This window comes from Chrysemys picta, chromosome 13 (genome assembly GCF_011386835.1).
Source record: "Chrysemys picta bellii isolate R12L10 chromosome 13, ASM1138683v2, whole genome shotgun sequence".
NCBI classification, from domain to species: Eukaryota; Metazoa; Chordata; order Testudines; family Emydidae; genus Chrysemys; species Chrysemys picta.
Window position 1 is genome coordinate 30794673 of NC_088803.1, and position 27974 is coordinate 30822646.

General features: G+C 43.7%; 1 protein-coding gene and 1 long non-coding RNA gene across 3 annotated transcripts in view; one reads left to right on the forward strand and one right to left on the reverse strand.

Moving 5' to 3' along the window:
- Positions 1-293: 293 nt before the first annotated feature.
- IFT52 (intraflagellar transport 52) lies at positions 294-27318 on the forward strand. 2 transcript variants are annotated; one of them, XM_005295352.5, is made up of 14 exons: positions 294-463; positions 2959-3083; positions 3865-3952; positions 4247-4376; positions 5115-5190; positions 5278-5349; positions 6411-6537; positions 12959-13045; positions 14389-14457; positions 16918-17072; positions 17517-17604; positions 21576-21684; positions 22530-22675; positions 26920-27318. In XM_005295352.5, the coding sequence occupies exons 1-14, from the start codon at positions 446-448 to the stop codon at positions 26965-26967; spliced, it is 1338 nt and encodes a 445-aa protein (XP_005295409.1). In that variant the 5' UTR covers positions 294-445; the 3' UTR covers positions 26968-27318. The 2 variants fall into 2 exon arrangements, with proteins under 2 accessions (XP_005295409.1, XP_065421876.1); XM_065565804.1 differs by lacking the exons at positions 294-463; positions 3865-3952 and having other exon boundaries at positions 2958-3083.
- LOC135975324 (uncharacterized) overlaps positions 2535-27974 on the reverse strand; it is a 30334-nt gene continuing 4894 nt past the window's right edge. Inside the window, exons 2-3 of the long non-coding RNA XR_010592245.1 lie at positions 24796-24888; positions 2535-4481 (exon numbers count right to left, since the gene is read on the reverse strand). This is a non-coding gene — a long non-coding RNA (uncharacterized LOC135975324). The remainder of the gene's footprint in view (positions 4482-24795; positions 24889-27974) is intronic.

Here is a 27974-nt window from a genome sequence, read left to right on the forward strand (position 1 = left end):
GGCTAACCGCCTGGGGTGGGAGCCCATCCTGCTCTGGCCCGGTGCCCGCTCCCGAGCCCTCCACTCCAGCACCCCCAGCCCGGGGAGCAGGGTGCCGGTAGCAGCGCTGCACGCAGCAGCTGGCGTTCACAGCGGGTGAAGGAGTCACGCCGCTCCGTGAGCTACCGGGTCCTCTGCAGAGAATAGCACACGCCATTCTCCCATCTACAATGGTAGAGTCCAACTCCACCCCCGTCCCAGGGAATAGTAGGTGCCACTTTCCCGTCCCCTGGAATGGTGGGGGGAGCCGGCGTGACATCATCACGTGAAGCCCGCTCCGGCCGCCGCGTTGGTTGCGAGAGTGTTCTGTTGAATTCGTTCCCTGCGCGCGCGCGCAGAAGGGCGGTTGCTAGGTAAGGAGCGGGCCTTAGTTACCGCTCCGAGGTCGGCGGCGGGGCGCAGGAAGATGGTGGCAACTCCGCGGGTAAGGCCTGGACTTTCACTCCTCCCTCCCTCCTGTGTGGGGCCCAGCGGGCTCCTCCCCTCTCGCGCCCCCCTCCTCCCCGGGACGACGGAGGGTAGGACTGTGAGGGGCACTCAGAGGAGGTGCTGGGAGGCCATGGAGACAGCAGGTCAAGGGGTAGCCCCCACTGCCCACCCCCACGCACTGTGCCACCCCGTCCCATAGAGAGAACAGGTCACCGTATACCTCCCCCCTCCCGTGGAGACAGTGCGGCGGGGTAGCTCCCACTATGCACTGTGCTACCCTGCCCATGGAGACGGTAGGTGAAGGGGCACCACCCCCATGCTCTATGCCCTTCCCCTCTATCCCCCACCCCTATGCCTTGTGCTACCCTCTAGTATGGAGATTGCAATATAAATAATAAAGCTGTAACACTTAGGCGCCTCAGCCCTGAATCCGGACCCCATTGTGCTAGGCACTGTACAAATACAGAGCAAAAAGACCGTCCCTGTTGTCCCAAAGATTTAGCTCTATGTTTAGACCTGCTTTGAACTGGGTTAGGTGACTCAGTGGTAAAAATGCCTTTGCTGCTACAGGTTAGTAGTGCAATGGTGAGAAACTTGCCAGAAAATGCTAGTATCAACATAGTCTAAGTTTAACCAGCTAACGATCTGATTCTCTGCGATTATGCTTCAACCCTGACTTCCAAGAGACTAGGGTTACCATATCTCATAAATAAAAAAAGAGGACCCTCCACCGGTCATGGCCCCGCCCCTTTCCCCACCCCTAGCCCCGCCCCAACTCCGCCCCTTCCCCACCCTAACTCCGCCCCCTTCTCTCTCCCACTCCCAGCCAGGGGGAAAGGGCTGCCCCAGTGCTACCAGCTTCACGGTTTCCCGGGCAGCCCCCAGACCCTGCGCCCCCAGCCGGCGCTTCCCCAGCGCAGCTGGAGCCCGGGAGGGGAAGCGCCCAGCCGAGGGCGCAGGGTCTGGAGGCTTCGCCCAGCAAACCGTGAAGCCGGTAGCGCTCGGGCTTTGGGCAGCCCCTATGCCTCCGGACCCTGCGCCCCCAGCCGGGCACTTCCCCTCCGGGGCTCCGGTGGCTCTGCGTAACTTACACTGTATAAGTTACACAGAGCAGAGCCCCCGCAGCTGGAGGCTCTGCTCCTCTTAGGCTCTGTTTAAGAGCCGGGCTGGCCCAGCGCTACCGGCTTCGGGCAGCCCCCGTGCCTCCGGACCCTGCGCCGCCGGAGTCCGGGAGGGGAAGTGCCCGGCTGGGGGCGCAGGGTCCGGAGGCAAGGGGGCTGCCCGAAGCCGGTAGCTCTCGGGCAGCCCGGCTCTTAAACAGAGCCTCCAGCGGCTGCGGCTCTGTGTAACTGACACTGTGTAACTGACACAGTTACACAGAGCCCCGGGGGCTGGAGGCTCCAGCCGCCGCGGCTCTGCTCCTCCCCGACTCTTCGGCTCTGTTTAAGAGCCGGGCTGCCCGAGCGCTACCGGCTTCGGGCAGCCCCCGTGCCTCCAGACCCTGCGCCCCCAGCCGGGCACTTCCCCTCCCGGGCTCCGGCGGCGCAGGGTCTGGAGGCACGGGGCTGCCTGAAGCCGGTAGCGTTCGGGCAGCCCGGCTCTTAAACAGAGCCGAAGAGTCGGGGAGGAGCAGAGCCGCCATTTTCCCGAACATGTTCGGCTTTTTGGCAATTCCCCCCGGACGGGGGTTTGACTCCCGAAAAGCCGGACATGTCCGGGAAAAAGAGGACGTATGGTAACCCTACAAGAGACTACTACAAGTACGAGGGGCCAGAGGTAGTGGTTATTCAGGAGCGCTGCCAGCTTTTCCGCCACCCCGAAATGCCGCCCCCCTCAGAGGCGGCAGAAGGTCCCACCGCCGAAATACCGCCGTGGTCACCGCCCCCCAAATTGTAGTGCTATAGGCGACCGCGTAGGTCGCCTAATGGGTTGCGCCGGCCCTGTGGTTATTAATTTTACTTATAGAATTCCAACAGCATGGTAGCTACTTTACAGCAAGTAGACAAGGTCCTTGTCCCAAATAGTTTAGCTCAAGGGTGTCATATTGTTCTTTAAAAAACATTAAAGATTGTAGCTCTCATTTTAATGTTGGTTGTTTTTTGTCATTTTTTTTTCCAATACAAAATGTTAGTGAATCTAATAAAACTTTTTGATTACATATATTGAGGAAACAAAATGAGAAAGCTTGGGTACTTCTTGGGATGTTGTCTTTCCTTTTTATTTGCGTAGGGATGTTTCTTGTAGGTTTTAGTTTTATTTCATACTTCTGTCCATATGTTGTTTAAAATTGCAATAAAGGTTTTAAATAACAACAGCAAAGAGATTTTAGGCCTAATTCCTCTAGTTCAGATGTTCCATTCCTGCACCAACACATTCCATGCCAGCCAGCACCTGCATGCATGTATTCCTTATTCAGAGACTGGTCTGAAATAGTACCTTTTTTGCTCTTCCTTTCTAATTTTGCTTCTCTCCTTTCCTTTCATTCTTGAGGTCACTATGGAGACAGAGCTTCGGAACACCATAGTCTTCAATGCATCCAAAAAGGAGATTTTCACTGTCAACAGTGGTTACAAGTCCTTACAGAAGAGGCTTCGTAGTAAATGGAAGATACAGAGGTGAGGGAGTTTCTTCAACTTTCTTTTTCATGCTTTGTAGCACAAGAGTGAAACTGACATCAATGAGTAATTACATGTGAGCTAATTGAAGATGGGACCATTTTAATGCTGACTTTGGGGGGTAATTCATAATTTAGAAATGTTTGGGAATGTTAATAGAAAATTAAAAAGATTATTTCCTTTGGTTCTACCCAGTGACATTAGCTGTAACTCTGCTGTTGCATGGTGTTGGAGGACTTTTATTTTGAACTTTCAGATACTGTGGCAATGGAGAGGACAGAGCTTAGCTGATAATGGTGAGGTTCCAAATGTGTGTGTACTAATCTGCACTGCATGAAATATCTATTGATAGGCAAAAGTGTCAAGATAATTTGAACCCTAGCCTTTGTACATCAAGTTTATGGTATTGGTCACCCACCTGCTGTAATCAGAATTAAAACACAGAAAAATAAAAGAGTGGGGCTTATTGTCAGCTGATTTAAATTGCCATAGCTCTAGTGAAGTCAACTGAGCGGCAACAATTTACATCAGCTGTGGATCTGCCACAGTGTCTTTCTAGAATACTTATTTTCCTTCATCATCCGTTCAAATTTGTAGTTATTTATTTGGGATAATAAAATATCAAATTTAAAACCAGAGTAAACAGATGTAAAGTGACTGACTGAAGTAACTTGCTTTGCGTTCCTCTGCCTAGTTCTTTACGTAAAGGCAACCCAGGATTCAGTCGTGGACTGTATCTAAAATTACAATGTAATGTGTGTCTTTATTAACTTATTCATAGTTTAAAAGATGAGATCACATCCGAGAAGCTAGCTGGGGTAAAATTGTGGATTACAGCAGGGCCCAGAGAGAAGTTCACTGCAGCTGAGGTAAGAAATATTCATAAAGAAGAAAAAAAGCCAACAATGGTTTGCAGATTAGTTATGCTTCCAGATTTGTCTAGGAACACAGAAGAAAGGTGACCCAAAACATTCTGTAATAGCACTGTAGTTTGGAAAGCCTATTTTACATACATTTAGATTTGAACGCTTCTTGATCTTTTAGGGTCAAGTTGGTTGCAAGTAGCTGAAACCACTTATGCCTCATTTCCATATAGTTCTTTGGAGTTCTGTACTTAGCGCCTCTGACTGTGTTCTTGTGTTCTTTCCATCTTATTGTTTTAGTTTGAGGTTCTGAAGAAATATCTAGAAGAGGGTGGGGATATCCTGGTGATGCTGGGAGAAGGTGGTGAATCCCGATACGACACCAATATTAACTTCTTGTTAGAAGAGTATGGAATCATGGTCAATAATGGTAACTTGAACTTTTGTAGATGCAAACCGTGTATGGTTCTTATTAGAAATTAGGGTTTCAAAGCCACTTCCATTATGAGCCTTCTTTTTCCTCAAGTGTTTATATCTATTAGGGGAGAAAAAAATACTCTGTGAGCTGAGTTATTCCATACTCCTTCTCAACCCAGCAGTGAATTTTTTTTGTAGCCTAGTAAAATTCCAATCAGCTGTTCTTGCAATGTCCAAGTGTAAATAATCAGTGTGTCCTCACCAAATAAGACATTTTTCAGATGTTTCAGTGTCAGTTGGCTAGTGGGTTCACTTTTTATTGCACCAGAGTGGTACTGAGTTCATCATAGTTTTGAAAACCTCTAAGACCCATAATAAAAGATTGAACTTGTTGAACTAGATTTTTTTGTTTTAAACCTAGCCTCCCTGTCTGCGCTTGCAAATAATTGCAGGTTCAAGTGAAGCAGGTAGACACATGATTGTGCCTGCATTTTAGGTGATTAATCTGCATATCTTCACCTGAATTTTGAAATAAGTGTTCCCGCTGTCTTTAGATGCCTGAAGTTGCAGGTCCAAAAAGGGGCCATAGGTTAAGGCTGTTCCAAGTTATGCTGGGAACCAAATAATCCCCAGGGTTATAGCATTAGAAATAGGAATCGAACCCACATCTCATTACTCTCAATCTCATGTTCTAAGCACTAGACAAACTGCCTCCATAAAAGACTTAAATTTCTTCTTTTTTTTCTTTAAGATGCTGTGGTGAGAAATGTATATTATAAGTACTTTCATCCTAAGGAAGCCTTGGTCGCCAATGGAGTTTTGAATAGGTAATTGTTTTGAGGATATAGATCTGTGAGTAACATTATTGCAAATCCATGTAACTTTAATCAGGTTTGTGTTTCTACCTCTTCTAGGGAAATCAGCAGAGCTGCAGGGAAAGCAGTGCCTGAGATAATAGATGAAGACAACAGTGGAAATGACTCCCAGTAAGTGTATTTTCCTCACCAGCGTCTTCAAAGGAAAAATTTAGTACAATCACAAAGTGTTAAATTACCGGGCCAGGGCAATGACTGAAGTACCCAGTGCTTCTATTGAGATGTCCTAATGCATTTCTTGGTCTCCACTTCTTGCTTCTCTAGTTTCAAGCCTAAATGGGTGAATTCTTTAGCAACGCTTGCCAGCCAGTATAAGAGTAACAATGATGGGTTCTGAAGGGAGTCCCATCTATTCCTACTGTCCAGACCTGTGATGATTAAATCAACCTTGTATGTGGATTTGAAAAGGCTTAAAGGACATAAAATGGTGACCCCCATCCTTAGCACCCTGCAGACTTGTAGAATTGAGTGGATTAGGCATAGGCAAGAAGAGTTCAGTAGAAGGGAGGCAGGGGGGAGGAAGGTGTTAATCAGGGAAACTCATACACTTGAAAAATTTGGTGGGTTTCCCTCTTTCCTTCTCCTTGTAGTTCCTTTACTTTGCTGTAGGGCAGAAGAATACTGAAGAACCATCAGCCTTTCCATAAAAACTGTAGCTAATTGTGTTCTTTCTTATGGCTTATTTTGGGGGCTATACTGATTATGGTCCTCATCACAGGGAAGAATTTAAGTGTAGAAAGATTTAGTATAGTTATGTTCCAGAGCATTTATTTGTTTGAGAGTTAATTACCCCTACTTGTTTCTCATATCTAGGAATATCTGAAAGATAACCAAAAGGTTACACTTAAACTTACTGAAAATTCCAACCATAAAAAACTCTAGAAAGAGTCCCAGATCTTATTCTAGTCAGCAAGGTTTCAAAAGTGTGCTTTTGTGAGCCTGCACTGTCCGTGACACAAGTCAGGATTTATGCACACAGACCATGATTTGTACGTGTGCCAACTTATGCATTTGAAAATCTGAGTCTCAGCTTGGTTAATATTGCTAATGCCTCTAACTACAAACAAACAATGCAGGATTGAACATCAGGAATATCATCGACAAATCTAAAGTTAACAAATCTAGTCTCTGAAATTTAGCAGACACTAATAAAATGCTTGTATTTTCTGCAGGGCTCTCACTTTTGTGTATCCATTTGGTGCCACACTGAATGTGATGAAACCAGCAGTGGCTGTTCTGTCCACAGGATCTGTCTGCTTTCCACTCAACAGACCCATTTTGGCTTTTTACCATTATAAGGTACAATACTGCATAAAATAAGCTATCCATCCCCCAGTAAAGAAATGCAACAGTATGGTATGGCAGATGTATATACGCCTGTTTCTACTCCCAATGCACCTACAAACCCTTGAACCTGCTTGACAATTCTTGATTCTTTTTTGTGTAAAGCTCTATTGCACAGAGTTCAAAGAAGAAAAAAGTTTGATAACCAAAGATTATGTACTTTTAGATTTTGTTTTTTATTTCCAGTTTTACTCTCTTTCCACCATTGTAGTAACCATCTAGGAAGTGAGATTATCAGTTCAGCTGCATGTAGACAATTTTGAGGTAGGGACTCTTGGAAATTAGAAGATTTTGTATCCATGATCTTAGCCATTGGCTTTGGTTTGGTACTTGCTAGTGTGCAAACATTTCTCCGTAATAAGTACTAAGTGATGCTTAAATTTTATGGTTAATATGTTACAATGAAATTTTATATTTGGTATCTTAGTGATGTAGGGACTTCTCACCTAAATGTGCACAGAGTTACACATGCATGTTATGGGTAAAATAGACCCCATAAAGCATCAGAGGCAGTAAAAGTGCATGAAGTCCTATTATTACAAGGTTTCCAGCCCATTTAAGACAGGGGAGACTGGGGCAGCACTTGCCAAATCACAGCCTGCCTACTTCCATGGCAATCAAAGATGGAGCAGTTTTCTCACCCACCACTCCTACTTACATTTATGGAGCAAGTGTTTATACATGTGGTCATTTTGAAATCACATGCACAAACATACATTTCTGTAATATGTTAATCATCAAGTCATATAAAGCCTTGATCCCCCTGGGATTAGAACCTTACCAGTTCGAATTGCGTTTCAGCACTGCTGTTGTTTAGCTGAGTTCTAGCACTCTTTCCTTGGACAGGAATATTTTAGCTGAGAACCATAATGACTTAACTGTGCTATGGACCAAACCGTAAAGTGCTTATCCCAATCCCCAGGTAGTCTATTGCATCAGTTAATAACTGAACTCTAACAGGGTTGTCAGATGAAAAAAATTCTAGACCATACAGGCCAAGGAAACTGGATCAGAAATGTGAATTTAAACACAGTTGCTGCTAGCACGTTTGTCACAAAGGAGACAGGGCATAAGTGTGTAATGTATTTTTAAAAGCTCTTTAATTAAATTTAGTGAATGTTATCTTTCCTAAATTTCTGAATGTGTAAGTTTTCTTTGGTTTCGATATAGTGAGAAAATTAAATGAAAACTTGTCTGTGAGATGAGAACCTGATAATCTGAAGCCAGTCTTTTAAATTGATTTAGGCACACAATTGCATGTGCAAATCAGATAACTGTGCATGCTCATCCATTTAATTCATAATTGGTGTGTGTGATCTGATTTCACTGCACAAGTGAAAAGGCTTGTATATTTTGTGAGCACAATAGCATGCTCGACTATATGGAAATCTGGCCCTTGATTCTCAACAAAAGTACTAATGATCTTCTAAAGAGTCTGCTTCTTTCCTCAAAGGGGGTAAGAAAATGTTGTTTCCATCAGAGTTCTCATCACGTACTCTCTCTGGCAATCTCCCTTTTGATATAAGAAAATAGCATGAAAGTCAAGGGAGTAGAACTGATCTTTAATTAGGCTTTCTTTTTTTCTATTTAGCTGGAGGAAATTATAGACAAAATGCTGGAAGCTGAAGCTGAAGACAATGGTAGAATCTCTGTCAGGGCAGAGAAAAGGATTAGAAAGAAAATATATAATCTGTTTGAGAGAAGTGAGGTAGGGAAAAGAATAGCAATAAATAATAGAAGAACAATAGATAAACTTAATAGGGAAATCAGGACGAAGAGGTGAATGAGGCATTTTGAGAACAAATAACGAAATATCCAAAACACAGACTTGGTAGTAATGGGGGACTTTAATTACCCTTGCATCTGTTGGAAAAGTAATACAGCAAAATTCAAAATTTCCAATAAATTTATTGGAATGAATTGGGGACAACTTTTTGTTTCAGTAGGTAGCGGAAGCAGCCGGGTGGACAGCCATTTTAGCCTTGATTCTGACACATAGTGAAGAAATGGCTGCAAATTTAAAAGTTGAAGGCAGTTTGGGTGAAAGTGATTAATAAGTGATAGAGTTCATGTTTCTAAGGAAAGGAAGGAGTGAGAGCAGCAGAATAAGGACAATGGACTTCAAAAAAGCAGATTTTAACAAACTCACAGGGGTAAGGTCCCATGGGAAGAATATGTAAGGGAAAGACGAGTTCAGGTGAGCTGGCAGTTTCTCAAGGAGACACTATTTAAAGATATAAGAACAAAGTATCCCAATGTGAAGGAATGAAATGAACAATAGTAAGAGGCCAGCATGGCTCCATCAGGAGCTCTTTAATGTCCTGAAAATCTAAAAGGAATCTTACACAAAGTGGAAAAATGGACAAATTGTTAAGGAGGACTACAGAAGAATAACAAGCTTGTAGGGGCAAAATCAGAAAGGCTAAGGCCCAAATGAGTTAAATCTAATAAGGGACATAACAGGCAGTAAGAAGAGGTTCTTTAAATACATTAGGAGCAAGACAAAGCTGAGGGAAATTGTAGATCTCTGCGTAGCAGGGAATGAGAGCGTTTAAATGACAACATCAAGAAAGCTGCAGTGTTTAATGCCTATTTTGCTTCAGTTTTCACTGAAAAGGTAAATTGTGACCAGATACATAACACAATTAATATTAACAAGGAAGAAGGAGCGTAAGCCAAAATAGATGTATTCAAGTTGGCAGGGCTTGATTCTAGGGTGTTAAGGAACTAGTTGAAGCAATTTTGGAACCATTGGAGGACCAATGAGGTCTCAGAGGTCTGGAAAAGGGCAAACATAGTACCTATCTTTGAAAAGGGGAAGAAAGAGGACCAGGAAATTATAGACCAGTCAGCCTAACTTTGATACCTAGAAAGGTACTGGAACAAATTACTGTACAATCAGTTTGTAAGCACCTGGAGGATAATAGGGTTATAAGGAATAGCCCGTTGGATTTGTCAAGAACATATAATTCCAAACCAACCTAATTTCCTTCTTTGAGAGGGTTACTGGCCTAGTGGATAGGGAGGAAGCAATAGACACGATATATCTTGATTTCATAATTAAATTAGGGAGATGTGGTCTAGATGAAATTGCTATAGGATGGGTGCATAACTGGTTGAAAGACTGTATTCAAAGAATAGTTATCAATAGTTTGCTGTCAAACTGGGAGGATGTATCTAGTGGAGTCCCACAAGGGTCAATCCTGGGTCTGGTACTATTCAGTATGTTCATTAGTGACTTGGATTGTGGAATGGAGTGTATGCTTATAAACTTTGAAGAGGGGGCTTAGGGCAGGAGGTTGGGGTGCAGGAAGGGTGTGGGGTGTAGTGGGGGCTCAGGGCAGGGGGTTGGGGTACACGGGTGCAGGGTGCAGCAGGGAGCTTGGCAGGGGGTTGGGGTGCGGGGTGTACTAGGGGGCTCAAGGTAGGGGGTTCGGGTGCAGGAGGGGTGCCAGGTGCAGGCAGGGGGCTTAGGGCAGGGAGTTGGGGGGGTGGGGTGCAGGTGGGGTTCGGGCTCCAGCCCGGCGCCGCTTACCTAAAGTGGCTCCAGGGTGGCAGCGGCATGCACTGGGGCCAGGGCAGACTCCCTGCATGCCTGCTCTGGCCCCACGCCTCACCACTCCAGGAAGCGCGGTGGCCACTGGGGGGGGCAGGGGGGGAACAACTCTGTGTGTGCTGCCCTTACCATGCCTCCAGGTACCTCCCCAGAAGCTCCCATTGGCCGCGGTTTCCCGTTCCTGGCTAATGGGAGCTGCGGGGGGCGGTGCCTGAAGGCAAGGGCAATGCATGGAGCTCTCTGCCCCCCCACCCGGGGGCCGCAGGGAAGTGGTGCCAGCCGCTTCTGAGAGCGGTGCGGGGGCCGTAGCGCCATGGGGGGCAATCCTGTGGGCTGGATTCGGCCCGCAGGCTGTAGTTTGCCCACCCCGGCCTAATCTGTCGCAAGGGAGATTTAGGTTAGATATTTGGAAAATCTGTCTGTCTATAAAGCTAGTTAAGCACTAGAATAGACTTCCAAGGAAGGCTGTAGAATTCTCCTCATTATAGATTTTAAAGAACAGGTTAGACAAACACCTGTCATGGAAGATTGTGACATTCCCGAGGGTACAATCTGACCTGTTGAACAGTTGTGTCCCCTCAAATCTCCAACCTGGCATGCCCTTTACAGTGCTTTGCTGGTAGAGCAACCCGTCCTGCTTGCGCACACAGCCTCTAACATATAAAATCAGTTCCAGCTGAATTACATGAATGCTGTGGCCAGTCACTCATTAATTACATTCAGGGTGATGCCAGCAACTTCTCAGTCCCAGATCTTCTCCCAGAAATGTGCATCTTGTACTGCCCAGCTCTCTACTGGACTATGCAAACTCGTATAAAGTCTGTCATTTCATTAATGGAAAATGATGTTCACAAATCTTGCTATCTCAAGTGGAGATTCCCAACACTTCAATCCAAACACACACTGGTTTAGATAAAATAATAAAACAAGTTTAACAGCTACAGAAAAATAGATTTTAAGTGATTACAAATAATGAGGCATAAAAGTCAGAATTGGTATCTAATCTAGCAAGCTAAATGGATTCAAAGCAAAGGTTTTTCTCACCCTGTGTTTTTCACAGTCTTTACTGGCTGGAAGCCTCTAGACCAGTACCCCTCTCACAGTTCAGTGTTTCTTCAGGTGCTGTTGCTGCTGTGAGCAGAGATGAGTAGAGAGAGGTGATTTGGGAGCCTCTGTTTCTCATTCTTATACCCTTCTCCCCGCTTTGAGGATTACTTCCAGCTGGGGTTCAGGTTACAGTCAGTCTGTTTATACAGAAACCCCTCAGCTGTTCCATTGCCAATATGTAAAGTTCTCGCTCTTACCATTCTTCCTGCCAAAGAATGGCCTCTTAACCAGGTGATAGCCCATGATAGTCCATTTGATTATGCTGATACTTGGCCGGGGTGTCAGTATGTTTTTTTGACTCTGAAAAACTGCTTTGGGCCTGTTTTTCTAACTTTGGAACTTGGCACAGCAATATTATACAGTAGAATCTTACAGATTTACACACAGTGTTGCCACACATTTTTACCAGGACAGTAATGTTCAGCAGATTTAGTTTTCAAGTGATACCTCACAAGGTATACTTTGTACAAAATGTATAATGGTTTTGTAAAGAGGATGTAAATAGGGGTACAGCCTGTCACAATGATCTAGTGTACTTGGTTCTGCACAAAGGGCTGGACTAGATGACCTCTCAAGGTTCCTTCCAGCCCTACATTTCTATGATTCTATGAAACGGTAACAGCTGAGGATGTGTTAGGGCAGTGGTTCTCAAAGCCGGTCTGCTGCTTGTTCAGGGAAAGCCCCTGGTGGGCCGGGCCAGTTTGTTTACCTGCCGTGTCCGCAGGTTCGGCCGATCGCGGCTCCCACTGGCCGTGGTTCGCCGCTCCAGGCCAATGGGGCGGACTGGCTTTGAGAACCACTGTGTTAGGGATAAAAGTCACTTGCTTTAGGTTGTTTCCTTTCCTGGGGTTATTTACTAAGTAGGAGCTAAATAGAAAGTACAAGCATTCCGTTCATACTCAGAAATTTACCATTATGTTTATCCTTTGTTCAGTACAAGTAAACTGGAACCCTATTTGAAGCAAATTCTTTACAACAGCAGGTTTTATGGTTATATTATTTGCTATGAATTTTAATCTTGGTGCCCAGAAGAAATATTACTGGTTGTTGTGCTGTCTTGAAAACTTACTATTTCTGGGGTGGGAGGTGTCATCTTACATAATTCTTTATATGACATTTTAAATTCAGCTAATTAAAATATACTTGTCTGCATTTTTTGTAACTCTACTTATAAAGAGCTGTGCCTTTGCTTTGTTAGCTAGCCTGGGGCTTTGAAAGCTATGTTGACTTGCATGCATGCCTGCCTCACTTTTACAGGTACTGATTCTGAACTACTCAAGAAAGGTGCGCATGAGATTAGCTATGTATTAATCTCAGTTAAGATCTTATTCTTTCTTGCTCTATTGATGAGTAGGGTTTTTTTTTTTAAGGAGACAAAAACTACAATAAAATACATACTATTTGCTTATTGTTGATGTAATCTTATTTGCTGCTCTGCTTTGTGGAATGCCCATGAAATAGCTCTCTAATCCCATAAATACAGAGCACTACTTCTAAGGGTAATGTTAATAAAAGAATAAACCTGCTAAAAGAATGCATTTATTTTATCCTAATGCTACACAGTCAAGAGATTGTCCTCTTGCAAGTTGTCATACCTACTTCTTGTTCCCATTTCCCTCTAATTAAAATAATGTAATAGTTTAGAGCATGGTATGAATCCTCTGAATATTTGTGATCTGACTTTTCTTTTTTATATTTTAACTTTGTTGACAGAACCAAGGTGGAAAGATGGCAGTGTTGGGATCTTGCCACATGTTCAGTGACCAATATTTGGATAAAGAAGAAAACAGCAAGATCATGGTAGACTTTTAAAATATATTTTAAAATTATAATTAGTCTCTTCATAACATTCACAAGCACACCCAACCCTTGTAGTTTGTTCCCAGAGCACAGATACTAGCATCACTATGAAATAGTTGGGGGATGGAGAACCAGACTTGGCATTGAAATAGTGAGGGAGATTTTCAAAGGCATTGATAGCAGTTGGGAACCCAACTGTGTATGTTGCAAAGGGGAACTCGGGAAAGCTTTTGCTGCTTCTGCTCTCTCGACCATGATTATGTTTGTGTGTGTTTTTAAAATATGCAGTAGGGCTTTTTGGTCATTAAATAGTTGAAATTTGTCACAGCTAGAAATGTGGCAACACAATTATTAATATTATTTTGCACTTACAGCTCCTTTTGTTTAAACATCACAAAGTGCTTCACAAAGGTTGGTATGTATTACCATCCTTGTCTGTGTGGTGTGTTTTTTTTTTTTTTTTTTTTTAAAGGAAGCATCATGTTAAGTGACATAGGCATTCACAGAGCAATTAAATAACATGCCATTGCTCATGCAAAGATTCAGGGGTAGAACTTGGAAGAGAATTTTGGTATTACAATCATTCCCTTGTTCTAGTCACTAGATAACACACTTCTATTTGATCCAGATTATTAGGCAGTTTGTCTCTACATGTTCTTTCCGTTTCTGTATGTGTTTCTTTGTAACATGACTTCTTTTGTATGCTCATTTGTAACTGCATCTTGAGCTTCGTTAACCTCTCTATGCATTGTCCTTTTAAAACAAATATAATGAAAGGAGTATTCTGATTGGCTGGCTGATGAAGGACTGTCATGATTTGCATTGCTATACAAATACACGTTAAAAACATAAGGCCACATTAACCTCTCTAAGTTAATGCAACTCAGTTGAAGTCAATGGAGTTGCACTTGCCAGTTTGTCCCCATAGTCCTTGCCCAAGTACAATAGCTGGTAATCTCTCCTATTCAAATATTCCTTATAAAAGTACAATTCCGCAATCATTTACCCATTATTGCATTTTTCAAGAGCACTTATGAACTTCAGACAGCCCACATTTTTCAGGCGGATGAACTGAATTGGTTTTCATCCTCTTCCCTTGCAATTCACCTGCATCCAGTATAAAGTGCACTCTTTGCCATGTTTTGTTGCTTTGGTAAGTAATACAAATACTCTTAATATTACTGGTTTTCTCCCCCTGATATTCTTTATTGTTTTATCCGTCTCTTTCACATTTACGCCATCTCATCCATTGGGTGGATTTGACAAGGAGTTTTTAAATGTTTTAGCGTTACAGTAAATTATTCGACACTCCAAAAACTTAATACGCATCTGTGGTTCCACAGGATGTGATTTTCCAGTGGCTCACAACCACGGACATCCATTTAAATCAGATTGATGCAGAGGACCCTGAGGTAAGAGACATTCATCGTGTGATAGCTAATAATCTTTTAATCCACTAGGACCAGAATTACAGAAGTACCTGCCTCGCACCCCATAGTTCAAGGCTGTATCCATGTTCTTATTACAGATCCCTTAGGATCGGGTAGTAAATAGGCGGACCGCAGGCCAAATCCCTATCACCAGATGCTTTTGAGTGGACCCCTAAATCTTTTCTTTTACATATTATTATTATTATTATTATTATTATTTATTTTATTTTCTCTGGAGTCTGGACCATGACTATATCTTGACTAAGAAATCTGGACATTGACAAAAAATATTTGACTACCCCAGTCTTAAGAGTTTTGTTTAATTTTCAGGTTTAAAAATTCTCTTCAGATAGCAACTTGGCAAGTCAGATCTCTCTCTAGCAGGTTAATTTGTTACACTCTTTAAAAAAAAGTAAACATTTATAATAAATGAAAATCAAATGAGTAATAACGTATTAGTTGCCACTGAATGAAGATAACAAGAAGGCATTAAAATACAGTTACAGTCTTACTTAAACCCCCATAATCTGGAGTCTCTCAGATCAAGATTCAGACCTCATTATCTATGATCTTTGAGACATCAGCATGGATAGTAACCCTGATGTTCTGGTCAAGCTTTTACCTAGATATTGGAGTTTGGCTCCTGGACTCAAATGTTCAACATTTTAGAGAGATATGTAACAACAAACAGTATTTTAACGTAACTTCTAATGTGGCTTTTGTTGTTGGTATCGCATCCAAATGTTGTAGTGAATGAACATCAAGGTCTCAAAACTGAAACTGTTGGGGGTAATTTTGGAGATATCCCTGGCATTTTTGCCACATGTAGATTAGGATTCTCTGCAGTATTTGGATAGTTATTCATCATAAAATGTCAGTCATGGAGGTGTTTGCATCCTATTTGCCACTGGTTAACATTCCTTTTTGCCAGATTTTTTTTAGTTTAATTTAAACTTTATTGTGGAGATTTTTCAAGTCTGATACTTTTGCATTTCTGCTCTGTGCCCTCACACTTCAGGGGCAAACATGTAGCAAATAGAACATTTCTGTAGCTGAGTGGAGACCAGCCAATTTGTCAATTTTGGGGTAACTTTTGAAAAATGTTGCATATGAATATATTTTCTTTTACTTGAAAATACCTTACACACACAGGGAAGGGGGAATTGCTCTATAAATAACACACACAAGTTAGTCTGAATGTCAATTTGACAAGCTTGCAATCTATTAATTAGCAGTAGAATTGACACACCCACACTCTTGTGCTTCAGGAACTAGAAGAACAGCAGTCTTTGTCCATTGACTTCAGAGCACCATGGCGGGAGCTGCCTTCAGCTCCTCTTGATAAGTAAAAGACAAGGCAATTCAAATGTAGCATCCCTTCTGCAATTGAAGCAGCAATACATGGACAAGACACGTGAGATCACAGTTCATGTGTCTTGGGCATAGAAAGATTCATGTCTGCCTTGGTGCAAGACACCCATTACTGTCAAACGAATGTGTACATTTTATTTTAAAATATTTGTTGCTGATCATGTAGTTCTGTTGATTTTAACATCTGTTTTAATGCAGGGATGGACCTTTTGTCTACTGGGGGCCACTGTGGGGGGAAAGCAGCTCGGAGCTTCCCCTAGGCTCCGGGGTGGGGCCAGAAATGAGGGGTTCACGGAGGGGGATCCGGGCTGGGGCTGAGGTGTTCGGAGTGTGGGAGCAGGCTCAGGGCTTGGGCAGGGGGTTGGGGTGCAGGTTCTGAGAGGGAGTTAGGGTGCAGGAGGGGGCTCATGGCTGGGGCAGGGGGTTTGGAGTGGGTGTGTATTCTTTGGGAGTGGGCTGGGGCCGGAGGTGGGGTGCAGGAGGGGGTGAGGGGTGCAGGCTCTGGCCGGGCGCCGCTTACCTCAGGCAGGTCCCAGTCAGCGGCGCAGCAGGGCTAAGGCAGGCTCCTCCCCCACCTTGGTCCTGTGCCACTCCCAGAAGCGGCCACGATGTGGCCAGGTGGCTATGCACGGTGCATGCTGCCAGTGGCGCGCCCACAGGCGCCACCCCCGCAGCTCCCATTGGCTGCGGTTCCCGGCCAATGGGAGTTGAAGGGGCGGCACCTGCGGGTGGGGGTAGGCACACCCAGACTCAGAGGTTCTCTGATCGCCCCTTCGCCTAGCCAGGGCCGCAGGGACAGCCGACCGACTGGCCTGGCACCCTAGCTTCCACCTGCAGCGGGGCAAGCTGGTGCTCGTGTTCACTTTCTTTTCACATAAAACTGAATAATTCTCTGTGACATTCCTAAATGAAATACAGTGGCCTGCATTGTGAAGACTCTTGGGAGGAAAAGGGTGTAAACTGAAGTTTTCTTATGTAGAAAAAATTATTTATTTTTTTAAGTCAAGTACAAGGTAGGAGGAGCTTATTTCCTGTAGTTCCCCTTACTCATAGCAGTGTCATTGTGTTCAGATTTCAGACTATACAATGCTTCCAGATATAGCCACACTGTCTGAGCGACTACGAGTGTGTCTACAAGAGGGAGACGAGAACCCACGAGATTTCACAACGCTCTTTGATATGTCAATTTATCAGCTGGATACAACGTCCCTCCCTAAAGTTATCAAGTTAGTACCTATGAAATGTTTGTGTGTTTGGTCTTATTCTGCATTTCCTCTTGGTGTGTTTTTAAGCATACATATACTGAAGGAAACACTTTCACTTTCTTAATTTATTATTGTAAGATGCTGATTAGATGAATGTCCTGAATTTTCACCCTGGGATACTTGGATTTAAACATGCCATAGGTTACAAATAGAAAAGCTGAGCAATCTATCTGCATTGTCCATTTTTGGGTGGGTGCTTGTCCATTTTTTTAGACGCAATTGCTTTGTAGTTGTTGCGGAGATCAAAGTTACTGTGTCATTGTGGTAATTAAAGAACCCATGACATATTTTCACAAATAGGGTGTTAACCTTGGTGTCCTGGGCAAATTCAAATTCACAGTTTGTATCTTATACATGAAAATGTATTATCTTCTTCCTCAGACTTTGCCTTTTTCTTGATTGTAGATCTTATGAACAGCTGAATGTGAAACATGAACCTCTCCAGCTCATTCAGCCTCAGTTTGAGACTCCACTACCTGCACTCCAGCCAGCTGTGAGTAATCTTACATGACTGAGCTCCTGACTGACCCCTGAGATGCATAGAATCCACCTTGTAATGTGAACCTTTTTGTTATAAAGAACTATATGGAAGAGACAGAGAAACAGTAGAGCATTAACCATTGAATGCCTTATCACATCTCTCTTATGAAGTAGCACTCTTTATGGTCCTATGAATGTGTGTTCAGTCAGATCATGTGATTGAAAACAATGAAACACCTTAAGTGCACACGGGGTGAGCAAACCGAGACTGCTGCCAGCAGAACCCACTACGTCCTGAAGATGTTAAAATGCTCCATACATCTAGTGTTTCCCCAGGTCTCCTTAGTTGCTTTATATTGCTCTGAGCCAGTGGTGCCCAACGTGAAGGCCAAATGTTATTTCAGAAAGGTCCTGAGGCCACAGTCTGTATCTTAACTCTTTCCCTAGGTTCAGGCAGAGGCAGTCAGGTTCCCATCCTGCTCTCGTTAGGGCTCCCACAAGGAGGTAGCGGAGCAGCCAGAGCTACTCTCTCCTTTCTCCCCTCCTTGCTGAGCTCACATCAGAGCTGTTCCTGCAGATGTGAGGCAGGTTGTAGGAGGTGTTTGGGAAAAGTGTCTCCTATCCCCATTCCTTAAAAATCACAAGGTGTGGCTTAGGGAGCACGTTCTCCGTTTGTAACAAAATACATATTTCCTTTTTTACACAGTGGCCTTTGAGGGACATAAGGCTGCAGGTTGGACACCACAGCTTTTAGTGATTTTGAGTAGTGTTCATAGTCTCTTTCCAGACAATCTTTACAAGGTCTCATAAGAACAGCTTTCCAAATCAGATCACTTAAACCACCAACCTTCCTTTCTGGAATATTTCAGTCTAAAATTCAAACATTCATATTGTCCAGATGGTTTTATTGTAACGTGAGACATGAATGAAGAGCAATCAGTATTAATGCAGTGGTTCTGGTTGTGATGCCAAGTGGCATAAAAGTCAAGCAGTTCAAAGTTAAATCCCATGTCAACCTCAGGTAACGTTGCCTATTGCACATATACTCAGTGATACAAAATATTGCATATGGCATTAGTGTTTATGCCTAAGGACTGGTCTACACTGGGGGGGCGGGGTCGATGTAAGATACACAACTTTAGCTACGGGAATAGCGTAGCTGAAATTGATGCATCTTATTTCGACTTATGTCCCATCCTCACGGCGCGGGATCGACAGCCGTGGCTCCCCCATCGACTCCGCTACCGCCACTCGCCCTGGTGGAGTTCTGGAGTCGACGGGAGCGCGTTCGGGGATCGATATATCGCGTCTAGACGAGACGCAATATATTGATCCCCGATAGATCGATTGCTATCCGCCGATGCGGCGGGTAGTCTGGACGTACCCTTAGTTGTATGAGCAGTGTGGCTGAATGAAGGGTTCCTACAGCAACCAAAGTGACTTGCTTGACAGTTGGGAATTTAAAGTCTTGCCCATAACAGTCCATAGTCTTGGGTCCTATGTTACCCTTTATTTCTGTGAGTAAATGCTTTCAAGACCCAGTGGATCTTGGCTGAGAAAATGGGGAGTACTGGCTGTGCAACATCTTCAGCCTGACTCCATGGGGTTCAGTCTAACAGATGCTATGTGGCAGACGGGGGGCTGAGGCTCAATATTTGACCACCTATCAATCCTGTGGAGATTTGGCTGTAAGTGAATGCCTTCTGTTAGTAAACTCTTCACTGGGGAACAGTGGCCAGGAGAGCAGCTGATGGGATCACAGCTTCTGCAGAGGGGAGCCCTGCATTGCAGACCTTGGCAGCATTCATTTTCTGAGGAATCACAGGCTTTGGAGACTGAACCCCTTGCTAATTTGACTGTAGAAAGGGGGTGGAGGTGGACAGACACATATCTTGTCCCAGCTTTGAGTAGAAGAATGCGATAAACTGCAGATTCAGACTCTAGCTGTTTCTTGGCCCCTGTATAGGAATAACCAGGCCAGAAGAGGATCTAGTTCTTGTCCTTGTTTTTTATTGATTTAAAAAGAAAACAACTGAGAGAATAAAATGAAATGGGAAAAAGGAGAGGTGCTGGCATGCTTGTGCCTAGGCAATATGTAGACTATCTAGTTATTTTTATGAAATTAGGGCTGTCAAGCGATTAAAAAAATTAACCATGATTAACCACGCAATTAATTTAATTTTTTTAAAACAATAATACTAATCCTACTAATATATAATAAAATATATTAAGTTAAACAATAATAGAATACCATTTATTTAAATATTTTTGGATGTTTTCTACATTTTCATATATAGATTTCAATTACAACACAGAATACAAAGTGTACGCTGCTCACTTTATATTTTTTTATTACAAATATTTGCACTGTTAAAAAACAAAAGAAATAGTATTTTTCAATTCACCTAATACAAGTACTGTAGTGCAATCTTTGTCATGAAAGTTGAACTTACAAATGTAGAATCATGTACAAAAAATAACTGCTTTCAAAAATAAAACAATGTAAAACTTTAGAGCCTACAAGTCCACTCGGTCCTACTTCTTGTTCAGCCAATCGCTCAGACAAACAAGTTTGTTTACATTTGCAGGAGATAATGCTTCCCGCTTCTTGTTTACAGCATCACCTGAAAGTGAGAACAGGCGTGTGCATAACACTTTTGTAGCTGGCATTGCAAGGTATTTACATGCCAGATATGCTAAACATTCGTATGCCCCTTCATGCTTCGGCCACCAATCCAGAGGACATGCTTCCATGCTGATGATATTCATTAAAAAAATGTGTTGTTTAAATTTGTGACTGAACTCCTGGGGGGAGAATTGTATGTCTCCTGCTGTTTTACCCACATTCTGCCATATATTTCATGTTATAACAATCGCAGGTGATGACCCAGCACATGTAGTTCGTTTCAAGAACACTTTCACTGCAGATTTGACAAAACACAAAGCGGGTACCAATGTGAGATTTCTAAAGATAGCTACAGCACTGGACCCAAGGTTTAAGAATCTGAAGTGCCTTCCAAAATCTAGAGGGATGAGATGTGGAGCATGCTTCCAGAAATCTTAAAAGAGCAACACTCTGATGCAGAAACTACAGAACCCTAACCACAAAAAAGAAAATCAACCTTCTGCTGGTGGCATCTGACTCAGATGAAAAGGAACATGTGTTGGTCCGTTCTGCTTTGGATCATTATTGAGCACAATCCATCATCAGCATGGACGCGTGTTCTCTGGAATGGTGATTGAAGCATGAAGGAACATATGAATCTTTAGTGCATCTGGCATGTAACTATCTTGCGACGCCAGCTACAACAGTGCCATGCAAACTCCTATTCTCACTTTCAGGTGACAGTGTAAACAAAAAACAGGCGGTCTTATCTCCTGCAAATGTAAACAAACGTATTTGTCTGAGTGATTGGGTGAACAAGAAGTAGGACTGAGTGGACTTGTAGGCTCTAAAGTTTTAATTGTTTTGTTTTTGAGTGCAGTTATGTAAAAAAAAAATCTACATTTATAAGTTGCACTTTCACGATAAAGAGATTGCACTACAGTACTTGTATGAGGTGAATTGCAAAATACTATTATTTTTACAGTTAATATTTGTAATAAAAAATATAAAGGGAGAACTGTACACTTTGTATTCTGTATTGTAATTGAAATCAATGTATTTGAAAATGTAGAAAAACATCCAAAAATATTTATTTAATAAATTTCAATTGGTATTCTATTGTTTAACAGTGTGATTAAAACTGCGATTAATCGTGATTAACTCAAAAATTAATCGTGTGAGTTAACTGCGATTAATTGACAGCCCTGTATGAAATACAAATGAAGTTTTGAAATATGTTCAGTTTATTGTAGAGTTTTGGCTTATCATAGATTTTTCAAAAGGCTCTACTGATATCCAAGTTGAAAACTGTCTTCTAGTTTTCTACAGCATGTAAGAAAAACACTTGACAGTCAATTACATTAAATCTTCTCTTGCAGGTTTTCCCACCTGCTTTCAGAGAATTACCTCCTCCCAGTCTGGACCTGTTTGACTTAGATGAAACTTTCTCCTCTGAGAAAGCTCGTCTTGCGCAGATTACGAACAAATGTAAGCAAGGCAAATTTCTGAAATTGGATTACATGCATATTTATACAGAAGTCCCATTCTTTTGAGGAAAACTTTAGCAAAATAACTTGAGACATTTTAGCTGCAGAACATAGGGCCTGATTTTCAGATGTATGGTGCATCTACAGCTTCACATTGATTTCATCTAGGGTTAGGGGTTCTCCAGTATCTCTGGAAATCAAGTCCATGGAAAATATCCTCCTCACATGCATGGCATAATGCACTGTTGCAGATCAAAATGTTAACAGCAGCGTGACTTTTCTTTTTCTGTGTCCTGCCTTCCTCTCCCAATCATTGTCCAGAATAACTTCCAGACTTGTGGTACCTAAGATATGATTCTTGGAGCCATAAATGTTAAAGGATCCTAGAGGCCTCTCACTAATTTGTGATAGAAATTACTCTAAAAAAATACTTTAAAGTGTTCAGGATCTACTAGGGCCAGGCAGAATCCCTGATCCTGCTGTGAATCTCAGTGTGGGGGATTGCAGCTGATTTGATATTAATGGGTCTCTTATTTTGCTTCTGCTTTCTGGTCCATGTCTTTATGCATGAATGATTTCCACATCCTTCTTCATTTTCAAGTAAAAATGATAAGCCTATGTCACAGGTTATCAAGCTTTTACACACATCTCAATAACTGAAGAGTGCCATAAAGTGCCAGCTGTTTGCCTCAAAGATGCAGTCTATTGTCCTACTGAATAATTTTTTTTAAAGGGGCTAATTCCCCAAGTGCTTAATTGCAAGTAGAAATCAGCAGTGTTACTTCAACCACACAAACCATGTATGTGTATGTGATTTGTCTTCCTCACTCTGTGGGTCCTTGTTAGGTACTGAAGATGACCTGGAGTTTTATGTCAGAAAATGTGGTGATATCTTAGGGGTAACAAACAAACTCCCAAAGGAGCAGCAAGATGCCAAGCATATCTTGGAGCACATCTTCTTCCAAGTGGTGGAGTTCAAGAAGTTGAATCAGGTACATTGTTTTAATAACAGAACAGCTAATGAATGGAGAGTATGATATTAGGTATGACCCTCTGTCCCAGGGTGCTCTACTCACAACTAAGGGTGCCTCTTTGTGGCTGTGTCTGGGAATTAGCTTCATTCAGGTCTGATGCCCCCTTCTGCTGCTTACTGCATGCCCTACTGTCTCTCTCTTGCTCCTTGCAACTCAAAGTACTCTGTCTTCGTGGCTTGGTCCTCCAGCCAGGTCACTATAGTCTTCCCCTTTTGGGGTATCTTAGGGTATGTCTACACAGCAACTAGACACTGTTGGCTGGCCTATGCCAACCAACTCAGGCTTGGACTGGGGGGCTGTTTCATTGTTATGTAGACATCTGGGGTCAGGCTGGGACCTTTGAGATGGAAGGGTCCCAGAGGTCAGGCTCCAGCCCGAGCCCAGAAGTCTAAACAGCAATGAAACAGCCCTGTGAGCCCAAGTCAGCTGGCACAGACCAGCCACTAGTTTTTCTTTTGCTGTGTAGACATACCCAACGTTTTTCCATACCAATGACCTAGACAGTCTTCTCATGCACTGCCCTGATGGTGCCACTTCCCCAGTGGCTGGTAGGGGAACCCCAGACAGCCCACTTCTCTGGGTTCCAGTACAGGGACACTACCCCTGGACTCCTTCCTACACCTTTCTACTTCTCAGCTCTACTCTCTGGCTTCCCATCTCCCCTCGTGTTTACCAGCCCAAACTCCCTCCTTCCAGGGAGTAACTGCAGGCGATCTGCCACTGTAGCCCCAAACACACTTCCCTACTCCCAAGGAATGACTGCAAGTCATTTCCCTGAGCCCCTGTCTGTTATCAGCTCCCTCGCTTTATAGAAGCCCTGCCTATTTCTGCACTGGTGAGCTACCCTTAATTAGGCTTTCAGCCTTAATTCCCCCAGCTGGCAGCCTAATAGGTAGGGTTACCATTCGTCCGGATTCCCCCGGACATGTCCGGCTTTTTAAGCTAAAAATAGCGTCCGGGGGGAATTTGTAAATGTCCGGACTTCCCCCCCATGCAGAGCACACGCGGCTAACAGTGCTGCCGGCCGGCCGGTGTCACTTACTTGGGGCTCCGACACTCACCCAGAGAGGGATCCTCCTCCTCCCTCCCTCCCTGCATCGCAGATCGGCTCCGGCAGTTTGGAGCTCCTCCCCCGCTGCTCCTCCCCTGCCAGCCAGCCTGCCGGGATGAACAGCTCAGGCCGTTCCTGAGCAAGTTCACCAGACATTAGGTGAAGAAAGGCCAACAACAAGGGGGCCAGGGGGTCGGAGAAGGGGCAGAGAGGTTCTGGAGGGGGCAGTCAAAAGACGGGGGGGGGGGGGTCGGGAGATCGGGGGGGGGCTTTCAGGGGGTGTGGATAAGGTTTTGAGCAGTCAGGGTACAGGTAGGGGGTAGGGTCCTGGGGGGCAGTTGGGGGGGGTGTCTTAGGAGGGGGCAGTTAGAGGACAAGGAACAGGGAGGCTTAGGTAGGGGGTGGGATCCTGGAGGGCAGTTAGGAGCAGGGGTCCCAGGAGGGGGCAGTCAGGGGACAAGGGGGGGGGGGTTGGGAGTTCTGGGGGGGGGCTGTCAGGGGGCAGGAGTGGGGAGAAGGATCGGAGCTGTCAGGGGGCAGGGAGCAGAGGGGTTTAGATGGGTCGGGAGTTCTGGGGGGGCTGTCAGGGGGTGGGGAGTGGTTGGATGGGGCATGGGAGTCCCAGGGGTCTGTCTGGGGGTGGGGGTGTGGAAAAGGGTTGGGGCAATCAGGGTACAGGTAGGGGGTAGAGTCCTAGGGGGCCAGTTAGGATGGGGGGAGGGTCTCAGGAGGGGGCAGTCAGGGGACAAGAGGCAGGGAGGCTTAGGTAGGGGGTGGAGTCCTGGGGGGCAGTTAGGGGAAGGGGTCCCAGGAGGGGGCAGTCAGGGGACAAGGAGCGGGGGAAGGGTTGGGGGTTCTGAGGGGGGGAGTGGGAGGGGCAGGGGCGGGGCTAGGGCAGGACGGGGCAGGGCTAGGGCAGGACGGGGCAGGGCTCCTCCCGTCCTCTTTTTTGATTGCTGGATTATGGTAACCCTACTACCCTGTTTCCCCGAAAATAAGACATCCTCCGAAAATAAGGCCTACTTACAGTTTTGCCTCTCGTTGTAATATAAGGCATCCCCCCGATAATAAGACCTCCCCGATAATAAGGCATCCACCGATAATAAGGCATTTTTCATTTCTGAAAAATAAGACATCCCCTGAAAATAAGACCTAGCGCATCTTTGGGAGCAAAAATTAATATAAGACACTGTCTTATTTTCGGGGAAACAGGGTAATAGGTTAATTGGCCCATCTGGCCTCCATTACAAGAGGCCCAGTGATTGTTGCTACATTGAGGCCTTTGTCCTATGGTGAGCAGCTGGGCATGTGCTGATGACTGAAGCCTGATCCGGACTACTGATAACCAAGTACAGAAACTACTATGTGTATTGCTTAATGAATGCAGTCTCCTATTTTAGAATTACTTCATTTCATTGGTGGTTTTTTTGCTGTGTACACTACGATGGTGCAGGAGTTTATAGACACTTGAGTACTGATGCATGGAGGTCCTGTCAGCAAATTTTGTATAACTCAGACTGCACAATAACATGGCTGAAGTCACCTGCACTGTCCATAAGTTTTTACTACTCTGATGTGTCTGTAAGAATCACAAATGAGTTACCTTATTGACTTGATACATAAACTCAATTTACACAGATGTGTAAGGCAAGCTTTCCTTTTCTAAAATTGTTGGCTTAAGGCAAGAGAGCCTCGTTTGTGGAGCTGTTGTGTTGAGAGGGGTATTAAGCAATCAGACCAATAGATACACAGTTCAGGTGACTTCAGTGAAATACACCTCTACCCCGATATAATGCAAATTTGGATATAACGCGGTAAAACAGCGCTCCAAGGGGCAGGGCTGTGCACTCTGGCGGATCAAAGCAAGTTCGATATAACGTGGTTTCACCTATAACGCGTGTCAAGGCTGCTTCCCCACTCTGAACTTTAGGGTACAAATGTGGGGGCCTGCATGAAACTTCTAAGCTTAACAACCAGCTTAGATCTGGTCCGCTGCCACCACTCCCAACGTGCTAATTCCCTTCCCTGGGTAGCCTTGAGAGACTCTTCACCAATTCCCTGGTGAATACAGATCCAAACCCCTTGGATCTTAAAACAAGGAGAAATTAACCATCCCCCCTCCAACCCCCTTGGTTCTAAAAACAAGGAAAAATCAATCAGGTTCTTAAAGAAGGCTTTTAATTAAAGAAAAAGGTAAAAATCATCTCTGTAAAATCAGGATGGAAACTAACTTTACAGGATAATCAAACTTAAAGAGCCCAGAGGAATCCCCTCTAGCCTTAGGTTCAAAGTTACAGCAAACAGCGATAAACACTTCAGCAAAAAGGTACATTTACAAGTTGAGAAAACAAAGATTAAAAACTAACACGCCTTGCCTGGCTGTTTACTTACAAGTTTGAAATATGTGAGACTTGTTCAGAAAGATTTGGAGAACCTGGATTGATGTCTGGTCCCTCTCAGTCCCAAGAGCGAACCACCCCCAAAACAAAGAGCACAAACAAAAGCCTTCCCCCCCCACCAAGATTTGAAAGTATCTTGTCCCCTTATTGGTCCTTTGGGTCAGGTGTCAGCCAGTTTACCTGAGCTTCTTAACCCTTTACAGGTAAAAGGATTTTGGAGTCTCTGGCCAGGAGGGATTTTATAGTACTGTACACAGTAGGGCTGCTACCCTTCCCTTTATAGTTATGACAATGCGGTAAGATTTTTTGGCTCCCGAGGACAGCATTATATCGGGGTAGAGGTGTACTATCAATTGTGGTTTTTGTGCAGGTAACAGAGGAGTCCTGGGTAAGTATTTACACAGTCTGATAATACTATGGTAATGCAGATTTCATACCAAGGATGTTAGAACCAGACCTTCAAAGGTATTTAGGCTCCTAACTCCCACTGAAATCAAAAGCAGTTAGGAGCGTAAATACCTTTGAAGATCTGGGTCTCCGTAACTGAGAACAGAGTATTCCTGATGGTGAAAGTTCAGGGTTGCTGGGTTAATGGTGAACGTCTCCCCTTCTGATCAGCTGTTTCCTTAATAGGGCTTCCAGGTCTACATCAGTAAAAGTGTAAAAAAACCAAACAAACAAAAACTCCACCTTTAAAGTATATTTACTTTACTTTATATTAAATGTCCTTTCTTCCCCCCACCCCTGTAAAGGAACATGATATTGACACAAGTGAAGCTGGATTCCAGAATGGTTACTGAGCACGGGCTTTTCCTGTCAGAGAGAGAGAGACCAACTGACCACCTTAGCAAAAATATTTACTGTACCTCCCTCAGTGTAAATTATTTTTCTATTTGTTTATTCAATATATTGATTGAGGCATTCTTCTTTGAACCTTTGGGTGTTGTAAATATGTATAAAGTCTTAAACTGGTACTTTAAAAAAAAAAAAAAGCCAAATTAGGGTTTGCCTTGTAAGTGGCAATAATTTTCAAAAGCTTTTTATGTAACAAACATTCCGTATTTAATCTTTTCTATTTTTTTTATTGGAGCTATAATTCTGTAATCTGTGAAATATTCTTATGTTAAGAAAATATTTCATTCCAAACCCTACTTCGGTCTCTGGTATTTATCTTTCGGTCTCTAATGCCTGCTTGCAGAATTTGTTTTAGTATAAAATGTTTGTTTTTACAGATGCTTGCAGTTTTTTAATTGCACTGTAGAAGAGAGGCCACTCATCTGTAATTGTTTGTTTTGTGAGCTGGAGAGCAGAATATGTAGCCATAAGTAGAATTGGGACCGAAACTCATAGAATTCATATGCTAATCTCTCACCCTGCGGCTGCCTCCTCTTGGCTGTCAACCAGAATGAAAATAAGAAGTAGGTTTGTCACTACAGAGGAAAATATGAGCTTCCAAACAGAGGGGAAGAAATATACTTAGGCAAAGATAAGATTCTTTCTGGATCAGTGTTTTTAAAATGCAAGACACCATGTAAATTTAGAAGGGGCAGCCATGTGGAAGACTACATAGGATTTAAAAGGAACATTTTCACACAGTTAATTTCTACAATTTAAGGTGTTTTTCAAAACCAAAAAGCCACACCATACTTCTTGCACGGATTTATTCTATCCATGGGCTATTTATCACCTGCTTAATGCAACAGTGAGGCCTTGTCTACGCTACAGGGGAAATTTGATCTAAGCTACGCAATTTGAGTTACGTGAATCGACGTAGCTTAGATCTACTTACCACAGGGTCCTCACTACG